At 37.7% G+C, this 14,564-nt stretch overlaps 1 protein-coding gene across 1 annotated transcript in view; it reads right to left on the bottom strand.

Moving 5' to 3' along the window:
- mdfi (MyoD family inhibitor) overlaps window positions 1–13,919 on the bottom strand; it is a gene marked incomplete at its 3' end in the record, with an annotated part of 34,812 nt that extends 20,893 nt beyond the window's left edge. The window contains exons 1-2 of the mRNA XM_083888610.1: window positions 13,800–13,919; window positions 11,240–11,441 (exon numbers count right to left, since the gene is read on the bottom strand). Coding sequence (XP_083744736.1) covers window positions 11,240–11,390 — 151 coding nt within the window. The 5' untranslated portion in view covers window positions 11,391–11,441; window positions 13,800–13,919. The remainder of the gene's footprint in view (window positions 1–11,239; window positions 11,442–13,799) is intronic.
- Between the last annotated feature and the right edge of the window lie 645 nt (window positions 13,920–14,564).

Below are 14,564 nucleotides of genomic sequence, written 5' to 3'. Positions count from 1 at the left end.
ACCTATCTTGAGATAAAACAAATTACTTCCTGTGTGCAGCACGAGGTTGTCACATTCTAAACACCTTTTTAAAAGTCACACATTGCAGCTTTATATGATTAACACAAGTTTTAAGATAAAGATTTATCATTAATCTAAAGCTACATCCATTCTGCTCAATTCTCATTTACAAATGAATAAATTCTGCTACTGTGATTGTTGCAGGTGCAGTCTCACTTTATGGTTTATTTATTTAAACACAGGAAATAAATGTGTACACATTTATACACCCCCCCCTGCTGACTTATCTCTAAAAGCATAAAGATAAGAGCTAAGAGATTTGAAAAGAATAAAGAGAAGAGCAACTGGGCAGAACAAAGTTCAGCGGAGCGGTTAGTGTAGTAGCTCTCTGCTGCGTAATGAGTGGAACTGATTGAAACCACACACGATCACTGAGATTCTGATCGGGACGAAACCTAATTCAAAGAAAGGAGCAAACAGCCACAGCAGTTGTGCGTGTGCTTTCTTATCTGTATATCGCAACAAATGCATGTGTCCATACATGCACAAAGACACAAAGACAAAGAAAAGAAGAAACAATTGTATTGTTGCAACGCTGCCAAAAATGAAACCACAGAAACACACACATTGCACAGAGAGGCTGTGAAAGTGCACTACTGGAATATGTCCAAATGTAGAGATTATAGCTGCTGAGAGAATGAGGCAGTGAGTGTAAGCTCATTAAAGACAAAGACTGTCTGCTGTTGAACAGGCTTAGAGGGAATTTAATTGTCTTACTTTGTCTATGAAATTTCTCTGGTCCATGGGAAAATATAGCTGCTTCATTAAATGAGTGTCGCTTGTACGACAAGGAGACTGAAATGTTCTGGGTTCTTTTTCTCACCAATATCAGATACACACAGACAGAGATGGATGGAAATAAGAACATATTTCATATGCAGATGAAAAATGGCAGACATCACAGAGAGACAGTGATGTGTATACGTGGTTCTGACGCACACTTCAGGAGGCTGAGCTTACATATGTAGTATGTCTGTCATTCAATACATATCTGTCACAACAGTTGACCTAAAACTAGGGCTGATATGGACAAAATTACATATCTCCATATTCATGCCAGATATCTCGATATCGATACGATACGATATGACTACAGGTTCGGTGAAAAGCAAGCATTTTGAAGAAAAATAAAAACAATACAAAAGACTGTGGAAACTTTCCACATGGAAAAAAAAAATCTAACATTTTACTGCTGATTGGCTGGCCGTAGTGGTGCATTCAAGGGCAATCGTAAAAAGATGTTTATTGTGACTGCCGGAGCTGTACATGCAGGGCGAGCGCGGGGGAAAATCTATATCGTTTATATCGTCGCTTTTTCGATATTAATATCTTGAATGTTCATATCTCGATATCGATACGATAACGATATATCGTTCAGCCCTAACCTTAAACTGAGACAATAACAGCTCACCTGAGGGGGAGCTATCACGTGTCACAGCAGTAGCTGTTCAGTGCTCAAGTGTTTCAACAGGACATTTTACTCCTAAATCACATGCTGAAAATATCTGTCAACAGTTGATGACACTGGCTATGAAACTCTGGAGTCTGTGCTCATGAAAGAAATTGATGACAGAGAGAAAAGGGCCATGGAGCAGCAGAGGCAGAATCAGCAAGTTCCTTGAATGCCTGCGAGGTGGTGAGGGGTAAAAAAAAAAAAAAAGAAGCTCTTTTTCTTCGTTCAAATATGCTGCAAAAAATCCCTCAAACAGCGCCAAGTTTATTTCCATTTCTGTGAGAAACCAAATTAGACACAAGCCTCAACAAACCTCAAGGACGAAAAAGTAGGCAAATGGTTCTTTTGCATCTACAGTCTGAAGCAAAGTGAGAAAGAGAGGGGAAGGAATAGAGCTGGAGTAACATATCCTTTATTACTACACATCTAATGCTGGAGCTGTGATAAAACAGAAGGAGGCTCTGTCACCATTATAAGGCCCTCGCCTATCAAAAGAGAAAGTAGTCAGATAACTGCTCCTTAGTCAATGTAATAATGGAGTGTAGAGACAGAATTACACAACTTAACAAGCTTAACATAAAAATACAGAAACATCAGAATGGACTTCCTTCCAAAATTGTAATAAATATGGCTCCAAATTACAAAACAAATCAGAGCGGGAAGCAGATAATTTATTCCTTGAGCAGTATATGCTTCCAAATATGTCACCTCGTCACAACAAAAGAAACATAAAACATATTTATTTTGTACCCTATACAACTTAGTGCCACATTTAATTACTATTATCTACACAGCATCTACTTTCATGGTTGTGTTATCTAGTTGACTTGATTCTTTGATTATCATTGATAGCAACTTTCGCAATATATGTGAATGTCCATCCATATTCAACAGCTTTATCCTCCACATGAGGGTCGTGGGGGGGCTGCTGGTGCCAATCCCAGCTGACATAGGTAATATGTGGGGTACACCCTGGACACGTCGCCAGTCCATAGCAAAGCCAACATATGGAGACAAACAACCATTCACTCTCACACAGTCAATTTAGATTGTCCAGCTAATCTCTGCATGTTTTTTGGAAGGCCCGTGTTCTGACCGGGTTCCGAACCCAGATCTTTTTGCTGCAAGGCAACAGCGCTAACCACTATCACACTCCAGTGTGTGACCACACGTTAATGTCCTTCCAATAAAATATTTTGAGAATAAAATTGAGAAAGCGAGAGAAACGTAATGTACTTTAGACCGTGTGAGAGAGACACATTTACATTGGTGATTACAAGGATGAATACTGTATTGTTATTTGATTTAAACACACATGGATACACATTACACATAGAGGCAACATAATCAGAGAGAACAGTGGAGCAATTTTGTCCAACTGTAATTATTTGACCAAACTCAGGGTCAGAAGAAATACTGTAAGCAAAGTTTTGACAGTTTTGGAGATGAGGTTTTGGGTTATTTGCTTGACTATTTCTTGGCTAGTTTCCTCGAGCTGTTCCTCTGAAATTGGCCCTTTTCCTGTATGAAAGAAACAGCTCAGCTCACACATTTAGAATGGAAAGAATGATAAAGATTAGCTATATTTAGCAACAGATTTGCATAAAATTAGCATAAGGATATCATATTATTCAAACAGCAGTCTGGATTTTAATTTTATTTGGCCAACTTGCAAACCCTGATTAGCAACAGGTGTCCATAGTTATGATCATGTGTAAGGCTGTGTATTGGCAATAATCACGCAATACAATACACAGGTGACAAGGTTATAATTTCCCCTCACCAAAATAGAAAAACGTTATATACATAAGGAATTTAAAGTTTTCCTAAACTAGTGAGGAGAGAAGAAATCTATCTATCTATCTATCTATCTATCTATCTATCTATCTATCTATCTATCTATCTATCTATCTATCTATCTATCTATCTATCTATCTATCTATCTATCTATCTATCTAATCTGATAATGATTAAGGTGACCCATTCATAAAGAAATACAGTATCAATGTGTTGTTAGATGATTAACAGTCCTCCTTGTGTCCACTAGATGGCAACTTGATAAACAAATATTATTTACATGAATCTAATGTATGTACCACATAAAGACAGGGGCAGCATATTAAGTCAAGTATGTATTAACTGACCAAGGATCAAGAGCTTCACTACCTTTACCAGACACATACAAGATAGTGCAGTCAAACTATCAGTCAAAATCATTATTAAGATTAGATTAGATAAGATTATGTCAAATTGCCCCAAAAGAGGCAGGACCATAAAACATGACTGATTCTGATTGGACAATGACAAATAATATGTCTAGAACACTGATAATAACTAAGTTTGCTGGCAGAGACGACCAAGGATCTTTGCAATTGCTGAGGAAAAACTATTCTCTTTCTCCTCCTAGTTGGTAGAGGGCGTCGCCCAAATGGTCCCTACACACCGTCCACCCTCTGGTCAGAGGCTGAAATACAACACAAACTCTGATCTATCAAAACAGCGCTTCAAAATGAATACAGTATCACGCCCTGATATATCACAATAACAATATTCTCTTACAAATGTAACAATGGTGATACAACTCAACATAATCATTTTAGAAAAATCCAGAAAAACTTTTTTTTGGATCTAATAAGAAACTACAGTTGAGTCTACAGACAACGGAAGAAAGTGCAAGAGAGAGAGAGGGAGAGAGAGAGAGAGAGAGAGAGAGAGAGAGAGAGAGAGAGAGAGAGAGAGAGAGAGAGAAGGGCTGAGAAGTGGTCATGAAGATAGAGGTGAGAGACAAAATAGAGTGCGAGAGCTGTGGTGGTGAAAGACGATGAGAGAGTCGAGCTTACATGTGGTGGAAGAGACTCCTGTATAAACAGACGGCCTCATTGCATCTTAATGCCCGAGTGAGAGCCACACTCACAACAGCAAGACAGGCACAAATCTGTCAACACACACACACACACACACACACACACACACACAGACACACACATTCTTGTACTTGCTGCATACTGAGGACTGGGTCGCTGACAAAGTGAGGACCAGCATTTCCACTTTCTAAATCAACACAATTACAGATATCTACTTCATGAATGACATCTACAAAGAACTACTGTTTGTAGTACCATAAAATGTCTGCAGGTGGAGCCCCAGAGCAAAAAGGGCTGGAAAACCTTTTTTTTTTTTTTTGGTCCAAAATTTGACAAAAAACGTCATACTATATACTATGTCGTCCAAAATTTGAAAAAATCTTTGACAAAAACATTTTGGTCCAAAATTTGACAAAAAAATCATACAATACTATATCGTCCAAAATGTAAAAAAAAAATTAACACAACATTTTTGGTCCAAAATTTGACACAACATTTTTAGTCCAAAATTTGACAAAAACGTCATACAGTACGATGTCGTCCAAAATTTGAAAAAAAAAATTGACAAAACATTTTTGGTCCAAAATTTGACAAAAACGTCATACTATATACTGTCGTCCAAAATTTGAAAAAATCTTTGATAAAAAAAATTTTGGTCCAAAATTTGACAAAAACATCATACCATTCTATATCGTCCAAAATTTGAAAAAAAAATTTGACACAATTTTTGGTGCAAAATTTGACACAAAATGTTTGGTCCAAAATTTGACACAAAATGTTTGGTCCAAAATTGTCCACAACATTTTTGGCCCAAAATTTGACAAAAACGTCAGACAATACTATATCGTCCAAAATTTAAAAAAAAAATTGGACACAAAATTTTTGGTCCAAAATTTGACAAAAACGTCATACTATATACTATGTTGTCCAAAATGTAAAAATAAAATTTAACAATTTTGACACAAAATTGTTGGTCCAAAATTTGACAGAAAATTTTTAGTCCAAAATTTGACAAAAACGTCATACAGTACGATGTCGTCCAAAATTTGAAAAAAAAAATTGACAAAACATTTTTGGTCCAAAATTTGACAAAAACGTCATACTATATACTGTCGTCCAAAATTTGAAAAAATCTTTGATAAAAAAAATTTTGGTCCAAAATTTGACAAAAACATCATACCATTCTATATCGTCCAAAATTTGAAAAAAAAATTTGACACAAAATTTTTGGTCCAAAATTTGACACAAAATGTTTGGTCCAAAATTGGACACACAACATTTTTGGCCCAAAATTTGACAAAAACGTCAGACAATACTATATCGTCCAAATTTAAAAAAAAAAATTGGACACAAAATTTTTGGTCCAAAATCTGACAAAAACGTCATACTATATACTATGTTGTCTAAAATGTAAAAAAAAAATTGAACACAAAATTTTTGGTCCAAAATTTGACACAAAATTTTTGGTCCAAAATTTGACACAACATTTTTGGTCCAAATTTTGACACAACACTTTTGGTCCAAAATTTGACACAAAATTTTTGGTCCAAAATTTGACACAAAATTGTTGGTCCAAAATTTGACACAAAATTTTTGGTCCAAAATTTGACACAAAATTTTTGGTCCAAAATTTGACACAACATTTTTGGTCCAAAATTTGACACATTTTTGGTCCAAAATTTGACACAAAATTGTTGGTCCAAAATTTGACAAAAACGTCATACAATACTATGTGTCCAAAATTTGAAAAAAAAATTGACAAAACATTTTTGGTCCAAAATTTGACAAAAACGTCATACTATATACTATGTTGTCCAAAATGTAAAACAAAAATTTAACACAAAATTTTTGGTCCAACATTTGACACAAAATTGTTGGTCCAAAATTTGACAAAAAATTTTAAGTCCAAAATTTGACAAAAACGTCATTCAGTACGATGTCGTCCAAAATTTGAAAAAAAAAATTAACAAAACATTTTTGGTCCAAAATTTGACAAAAACGTCATACTATATACTGTCGTCCAAAATTTGAAAAAATCTTTGATAAAAAAAATTTTGGTCCAAAATTTGACAAAAACATCATACCATTCTATATCGTCCAAAATTTGAAAAAAAAATTTGACACAAAATTTTTGGTCCAAAATTTGACACAAAATGTTTGGTCCAAAATTGGACACAAAATGTTTGGTCCAAAATTGGACACAACATTTTTGGCCCAAAATTTGACAAAAACGTCAGACAATACTATATCGTCCAAATTTTTAAAAAAAAATTGGACACAAAATTTTTGGTCCAAAATCTGACAAAAACGTCATACTATATACTATGTTGTCCAAAATGTAAAAAAAAAATTGAACACAAAATTTTTGGTCCAAAATTTGACACAACATTTTTGGTCCAAATTTTGACACAACACTTTTGGTCCAAAATTTGACACGACATTTTTGGTCCAAAATTTGACACAACATTTTTGGTCCAAAATTTGACACAACATTTTTGGTCCAAAATTTGACACAACATTTTTGGTCCAAAATTTGACACATTTTTGGTCCAAAATTTGACAAAAACGTCATACAATATTATGTCGTCCAAAATTTGAAAAAAAAAATTGACAAAACATTTTTGGTCCAAAATTTGACAAAAACGTCATACTATATACTATGTTGTCCAAAATGTAAAAAAAAAATTGAACACAAAATTTTTGGTCCAAAATTTGACACAAAATTGTTGGTCCAAAATTTGACACATTTTTGGTCCAAAATTTGACACAATTTTTGGTCCAAAATTTGACACAATTTTTGGTCCAAAATTTGACACAATTTTTGGTCCAAAATTTGACACAATTTTTGGTCCAAAATTTGACACAATTTTTGGTCCAAAATTTGACAATTTTTGGTCCAAAATTTGACAAAAAAATTTTGGTCCAAAATTTGACAAAAACGTCATACAATACTATGTCGTTCAAAATTTGAAAAAATCTTTGACAAAAACATTTTGGTCCAAAATTTGACAAAAACATCATACAATACTATATCGTCCAAAATGTGAAAAAAAAATTTGACACAAAATTTTTGGTCCAACATTTGACACAAAATTTTTGGTCCAAAATAGGACACAAAAAGTTTGGTCCAAAATTTGACAAATACGTCATACAATACTATGTCGTCCAAAATTTGAAAAAAAAAATTGACAAAACATTTTTGGTCCAAAATTTGACAAAAAAGTCATACTTTTCTATGTCGTCAAAAATTTGAATTATTTTTTTTTTGGACAAATTGAGTATAGCTAGCTATAGCAACCTGAGGAAGTAATTTCAATGAAAACAAAGTGAGGACCGGCCAAAATGTCCTCACTTCGTAAAAATGACCTCACTTTGTTGGTTAAAAACCCTCACTGGTCCTCAGTATGCCACAAGTGCAAGAACACACACACACACACACTTTTGCACAGCTATTCGTCTTAGGACACTGCATTTACCTCCATTCATTTTCACAGCCAAAACAAAGCATTATCCTTAACCTTTAACCATAACCAGTTAATATCTTATTCTACGTTTAACCTAACCACAATTCAAATCAGTTTAAAGGACTAATGGTCCCAAAGAGGTGACACACACACACACACACACACACACACACACACACACACACACACACACACACACACACACACACACACAAACACCACTCATGGTGTAGTAATGTAATGGTCCCGTTGAAGGCCTCTGTGACACAGGGTTGTTGGCAGCAATGCAGACACAGGCTTCAGTTTTACTTCCCTGCAGACATGCACACCAACAGCTGCGTGCCAGCAAACATAGATGATAGTGACTCATATGTTGACTTTAAAAAATAACAGCTCTCTACTTTTTTTTTTCTTTGATTAATGTGAAAAAACATCAAGTTCACTCTCCTGGCAAACAGTACTGAAGCTCTGTGTCGACTTAAAACCTGATTTATGGGACGTATATTTCATTCACTACTGGTTTGCCATTATAAAACAAAGCTCCACACTCTCAACGCAGTGTGAGGCTAAATGAGGTCAAATGAAATGACTTCTAGTTATTCCAGCTTATAGTGTTATAGCGTGTAAAGATCTAAACATCTCATGTGGAGCAGACAGGCTTAATCATCATGGTGTGAACTCATTTGTTTTCATTTAAAACTTTCCCTTTTGGTCTTCTTTGGCGTTTTCCCCTTTTCAGTTTTTTGGAGATCAATTTTTTACGACACCACCATAAACATCCATCCGTCTATTGTCTACCACTTTATCCTCACTGTTGTAAAAGCTCACCACTGACGCTCCCCCCTCCCTTCCCCATTTCTTGCCATGCATTTGTTTTCAGCGGAGCCGCAAACACAAGTCTTGGAGCCATGTCCATGCTGGTCGGCGTCCATTTTGCGTGCCTGTGTTTCTAATTCTCTCTAGCGCCTCCCTCAGTCAGACCGTACTTTGCTCTGATGCTTTCTCAGACAACAGTTGTCTCTGCTTTTGTTTTGCTGACTCTGTCATGATGAACATCTGAAATTATGATATTGCTGCCTCCATCTTATAGCTGGTACCTGGCTAGGTTGTGTGTATTGTCATAAAGAAATTTGTGTTTCTCGCCAGACTTGAGACTTCGCAACCTCCTGATTTTGGTCTGCAGCCCTGATCTTGCAAGACTGTTGTTTTGCTAACAGTCAGTAGTGGTTGTAGAGACAACCCCCAATCTCCCTGCAACAAACCATTTAACCATCAACATGACTCTGGAGCTGTTAAATTAGGGTAATAATATTGCATAGTTGCACTTTAAGAACAGGAAAATAAAAAAATTGTGCCATCTTGGAAGTTGTTATCGAGTTCTGATTATGCATCCATGCACAAAACTTTAATTCAAGCCTCAGATAGATCTACAGTATGTGCCAACGTGTTGTCTCAAAGTGCTGCAGTCTGTGGGCTGAGGAATGGGTGGGAGGGTGAAACAGAGTGCTGAAAGCAGGGCCTTGTTGCCCTCCTCTCCACCCTGACTCACCTACTTACTCTCAGTACACACACACACACACACACACACACACACACACACACACACACACACACACACACACACACACACACACACGTGACCAGCTGACCAGACAAGCAGTCTAACTTTAGTGAGAGAGGCCACAGTTATATTTTGTGCTGGCTCTGAGCACAGGTAAAGTCAGCACAGCCACGAGAACATGTTCAGACACCATCTTACTGTTTAATAACACAAACACTTCACTGAGGCATTTAAAATTAAACCTGATGCTGCACTAACATCCATCATAACACACTGCAATGAAGCAGAGAAAAGAGATGTGTGAGTGGATTCTATATTTTAGCACAATCAGCATGTTAATAATGTTGGATTTGGTTAAGACTTGCCCTTTAAAAAACTAAAACAACAACAGGAGAAACAAATAAAAGAACTGCATCAACCACTGTAGAGTTTTGTGTGGCAGGTTCCCATGCCAACAAGCCACTTAAGTCTCTGCACACTTCCCTAACGGGTAACCACACCTTCCCTAATTGCCACATAGAACCTGCACTCTGATCTACAATCAGCACTGTAGTTCTTACTGAAGCTTGAGTGAACTCAACGCATTTTAGCTGATCCTGGATGAGTCATTTAGACAAAGTGTTGCCCTAAACCGGTCCACATTCTCCTCTTCCCGCCTCAGTGTCAGTCAACCCTCACCATGGCTAATCACACAAAGACAAGGGTCATAGGTTCAATCCCAAATCCCCAAGAGTCCCATTGCAGCCTCTGAGCTCCACAAAGCCGAATCGGTCCCCGTCCGTTAGCTCATCCATGGAGGCCGGTCCCCCACAGAGACCAACCTTTAATCACCTCAAGACACAACTGTTACGTCTGTCAATGAGAAGCCTCTGACCTGGTGAATCACTGAGACATTTCCTGATTTAGTCACGATGTGTCTCTGACTTTAACATTTGCGATTACTTATTACAAATGTTTAAACAGTCCCTTAAGACTACTGAAGGATATTATATTCAAATGAAACAGATCTCCTATATATAGATAAACAAAAAGTAAAGATATCATTTTATACATTCAGAAAACATAACCAGCATGTTATTATAATAATGAATGACAGAGCTCAGGGAGAATGTTGCAACCAGCACTAATCTACTAGTTTTTAAATGAATGATTGATCTACGACTTAAAACACACACACACACACACACTGCAAAAAAACCAACAACAACAAAGGAGGTTTAATAGATCTTGTGTCTGAGGTTATAAATGTCAGCATATTCAGGGCATGTTCAGACTCATGGGCACATCTGTTTGTAGAGTCTTTTATTTTTGCTCTCCTTTTACCCCAGTGCAGTCCCACTGGTCAAAAAACCCCATTAAACTTTAAATGGGTTTTTGACCAGTGGGAATGCGTTTAATCGGCATTCACTCCCAGGTCAAATTACTCCAGTGTCCAGGTTTTAGTCAGTTTCGGCTCCAGCATCAGTGGAAACACAAAAGAGGTAATTTCTTTTCTTTTGGCATCACTGACATCACTTTTTTGCTAGATCGCTACCTCCTAGCCAGGTGTGTGTAGTTTCTCTTAAGACCTCCTGATTCTGAGGATTCTGGGTCGTGGCACTGATCCTGGTTTTCCGCTAACAGGTATAAGGGAGTGGGGACAGCCCCCAATCTCCCTGCAACAAGACATTAACCATCACAATGACTCCAAAGCTGTTAACTTCGGGTACAAATCCTGCATAGTTCTGCTTTAATAGACTCTTTTTAGTTGGTTTACCCAGGTTAAAAAAAGCATACTCGCTAACACAAACCTCAACGCATGTTTGACTGCTGTTTTTGCTGTAAACCTATTTCTTACCTTCGCAGGGACATGGCTTAGGGTTTGGGCAGGTGTCTGCTCTCTCTGTGGAGAAGGTTCTGTGTGAACTTGGTGGTGGAATTTGTAAACTGGGGTCCCCATCATCAGGTGTCTCTGGGGAGATGGCAGCAGCGCTCCTCTCCTCATCCATGGACTTTGGCCTGGCTCTTATAGGAGGAGGTGGAGGGTCCAAGGAGTGAGTCTGACCCAGAGACAGAGAGAGAGAGAGGAGAGAAAATGTTTGCATTATGTTGACAACATGTGTTACATGAAGTCTTTCAAACTGAGCAACAGGCCAACAGGCTGTGTTTCATTGGCAGAGGTGAAGTCATTCATGACTTGAACCAGCATGAATCCCTTTCAGCTATTCTACAAATCACAAAAGGAAGTGACGGACTGTCGTGCTGCTCGCATGAAAGCATCAGCATCACAACGGAAATTCCTAATCATGGCCTCCTCCTTCAATTAATAGTGTTTAAACTCTTTAACCCTGTGTTTTTTTCGTGAGTAATAACAACAACAGTTGTGTTTACGTAAATAAAACACATCTAAACGACTCTAGATGATTCAGTGGAGGAAAAGCATGATGAATCATTCAATCAACAGTTAAACTAAATAAAAAGGCACAGTATTGCCAAAGCTAACTAAATGTTCAGCGCAAAAGGCCGAAGACATTCAAAAACTGTTTGTACCTTATATACTGTACTTCTGTTGCACCTTATCTCAATATTTGTTGTTGCTACAAGCCCAACATGGGTGTAAGTATGTATAAAAGCTGGTTTCTTCAACGTCCCCTGTCTGAAGAGAGTCTTTATCTATGTGGCATTTTATTGCAACAGTTATTTATATAGTGTAGACCAGAGGTTCTCAAAGTGTTGATACCTGAGGACAATTAAGGAACCCAACATTGGACTGAGGGACGCCAAAGGAAAAAAAACAGAAAGAAATCCCATTTGTAATAATTTTAATGACCAGATTGCAGTTCTACAGTTTAGCGTTAAGTAATATAAGCATTAATATAATAACTCTTAATAATTTACTGGGTAATTACCCAGTATTTTGGCCATTGTTCTTACCTTCTAATTACAGGTTAATACCAAGTAACACATTTCTGTTACCATATATTTACTGGGTAAATAGCTAGTAATTGGGGGCTGTAGCTACCGGCTTATTACCAGCTTATAACACAATAATACACTAAAATTCACCATATAGAAACCAGGTAAATACCCAGTATTTTTGTTTACACTTATTGGTCTGTATCCAGTAATGTCCAATAAACATTTAACAAGCTTAGTAGCTCCTGGATTAAAACCATCAACTGTAATTCACTGCGGGGCCACCAGAAATGTTTCTGTGGGCTGCCATTGGCCCCCGGGCCGCACTTTGAGAACCAATGGTGAAGACCGATCTGAGAACTGTTTATTGTGACAAAGTTTTCCACAACATCGCATCACAAGTCTAAATCACAACATAGATTCAGTCCCTTTGAAAACAACAGTTAGCCAGGCAAACAAAAAAAGGATAATACTACAAAAAGGTCATTATTAGAACCTTTTTGACCAGGAATTTAAAAAAAAAAAAAACTATTTGAGATTAAAAATCTATTTTGCAAGAGTGTCCTGGACAAGACAAGACAGACAGCAGTACATAGTTTAGGGAACACTCAAGTATGCAGCATACACAAACAAAATAAATCAAATCAAATATCATATAACTACTTAAAATATACAGAATGTAATATAAAATCACATAATCAGCAAATGATTCAGGATTTTAACATCTGCACATGTTTATGTCTCCAATACAAATGTTTTGCTCCTCATCTGCATTTTGTGTCAAGACATCATCAAGACTCTAGTGCCAAAGTCATTATGATAATCATTATTGTTCTGGTTATTATTATGATAAGACAACATCACTTCAATACTGTCTGGGTCACGTGCCAACGTGTGTTTGGCGCGCGCTTGCTTAGCCAAAGCAGCTCAGCTGGCCAGCTGTTTGCGCGCTCCCGCGGCTCGCTCCTCACTCACACTGCCAACCAAGGTTTTGATGACAAGATACAAGTCAGGTTTTTGATAAAACCCCCAAGTTACTGACTCACATATGATTCACATATGATTCACATATTCACACTGAAGTAACCGCAACAAGTCGAACAGTTCGAAGTTTGAAAAAGTTTCTAGGAGAGGAAGAGAGAGAGAGAGAGAGAGAGAGAGGAAGAGAGAGGTCGCAGCGCGCACTTAAAACCAAAACTGTGCCAATGGCCCCTGACGCGTAAAAATGTGCCAGTCTTTAAAAATACAAAACAAAGTTTAACCTCTTAAAAATAAAGTCGTGTTTAAATCTGAAACACTTACCCACTAATTGTTACTGTTCTCCCACTAACGGGCGTTTTCTGTTTACCTTTATTGCAGGTCTGTCACAAAACGAGTCCGTGCACGCTCACACCGAGCCCAGCTCCAGCGCGAGGACGACTTTATCATATATACATACGTTATGTGTTTGAAAATATTGCAGAAAAACAACAACAACAACAACAACAACAACAACGTCTCACCTTCTCTCTGGCTGGGACTCGGAGCAGCCAAACCTTTGGACTAATTCATTCTCTGATCGTTGCAGTTGGACTTCTCGCCCTCCACGACCTTTTCCGTCCACTTTTACCACTTCACGCGAGCACCTAAACTCTCCTCAGACTCATGTAGGTCATGTCCCACTTTCCCGAATTCAGTGCATTTTTCCTGCAGCGGAGAAAGTCTTTTCTCTCTCCGCCTCCAAAGTTTCTCTCTCTCCGGTTTCTCGCCCCGTCCTCCAGCAGATCAGAGACCAGATGTTGCTTTGGGAAGATGGTTGTGAGTGTGAGTGTCTCTGCAGAGCACAGTCGTTAAAGACTCTCGTTTCTTTTCTTTTTTTTGGTTTCTTTTTTTTACTGTGTGTCTTCACTTGCAGAGTTACTCGCTTTCTGCTGCAAACAAAGTCCAAACACACACCTCCTCCTCCAAAATGAGCAGTGTCCGTCCTGTGTGTGTGTGTGAGTGTGTGTGTCTCTCCCTTCACTCCCACTGACTGACTTGTGTGCTGCAGCTATTGGACAGGAAACTCCAGTCAGCAGTGATTGTGCTTCCTCCAGGCTACAAACTATACAGTCATATTATTATGCCCATTAACTCAAACCAGACCCAGTAGCAACACTTTCTCCTACTTTGTGAAGATCTTTTATGTTTGTTCTATATCAGGAGGTTTGATATTCGCTGGATATTCGTTTTCTCAATCGACAAATAAACATTTTCCCATTCTGATTGCTGAAGTAGTTGCCAATGGT

This window comes from Microchirus variegatus, assembly GCF_963457635.1.
Source record: "Microchirus variegatus genome assembly, chromosome: 4".
NCBI lineage: Eukaryota > Metazoa > Chordata > Actinopteri > Pleuronectiformes > Soleidae > Microchirus > Microchirus variegatus.
The sequence above is the reverse complement of the archived record's forward strand: the minus strand, read 5'-3'. Positions and strand labels throughout refer to the sequence as shown.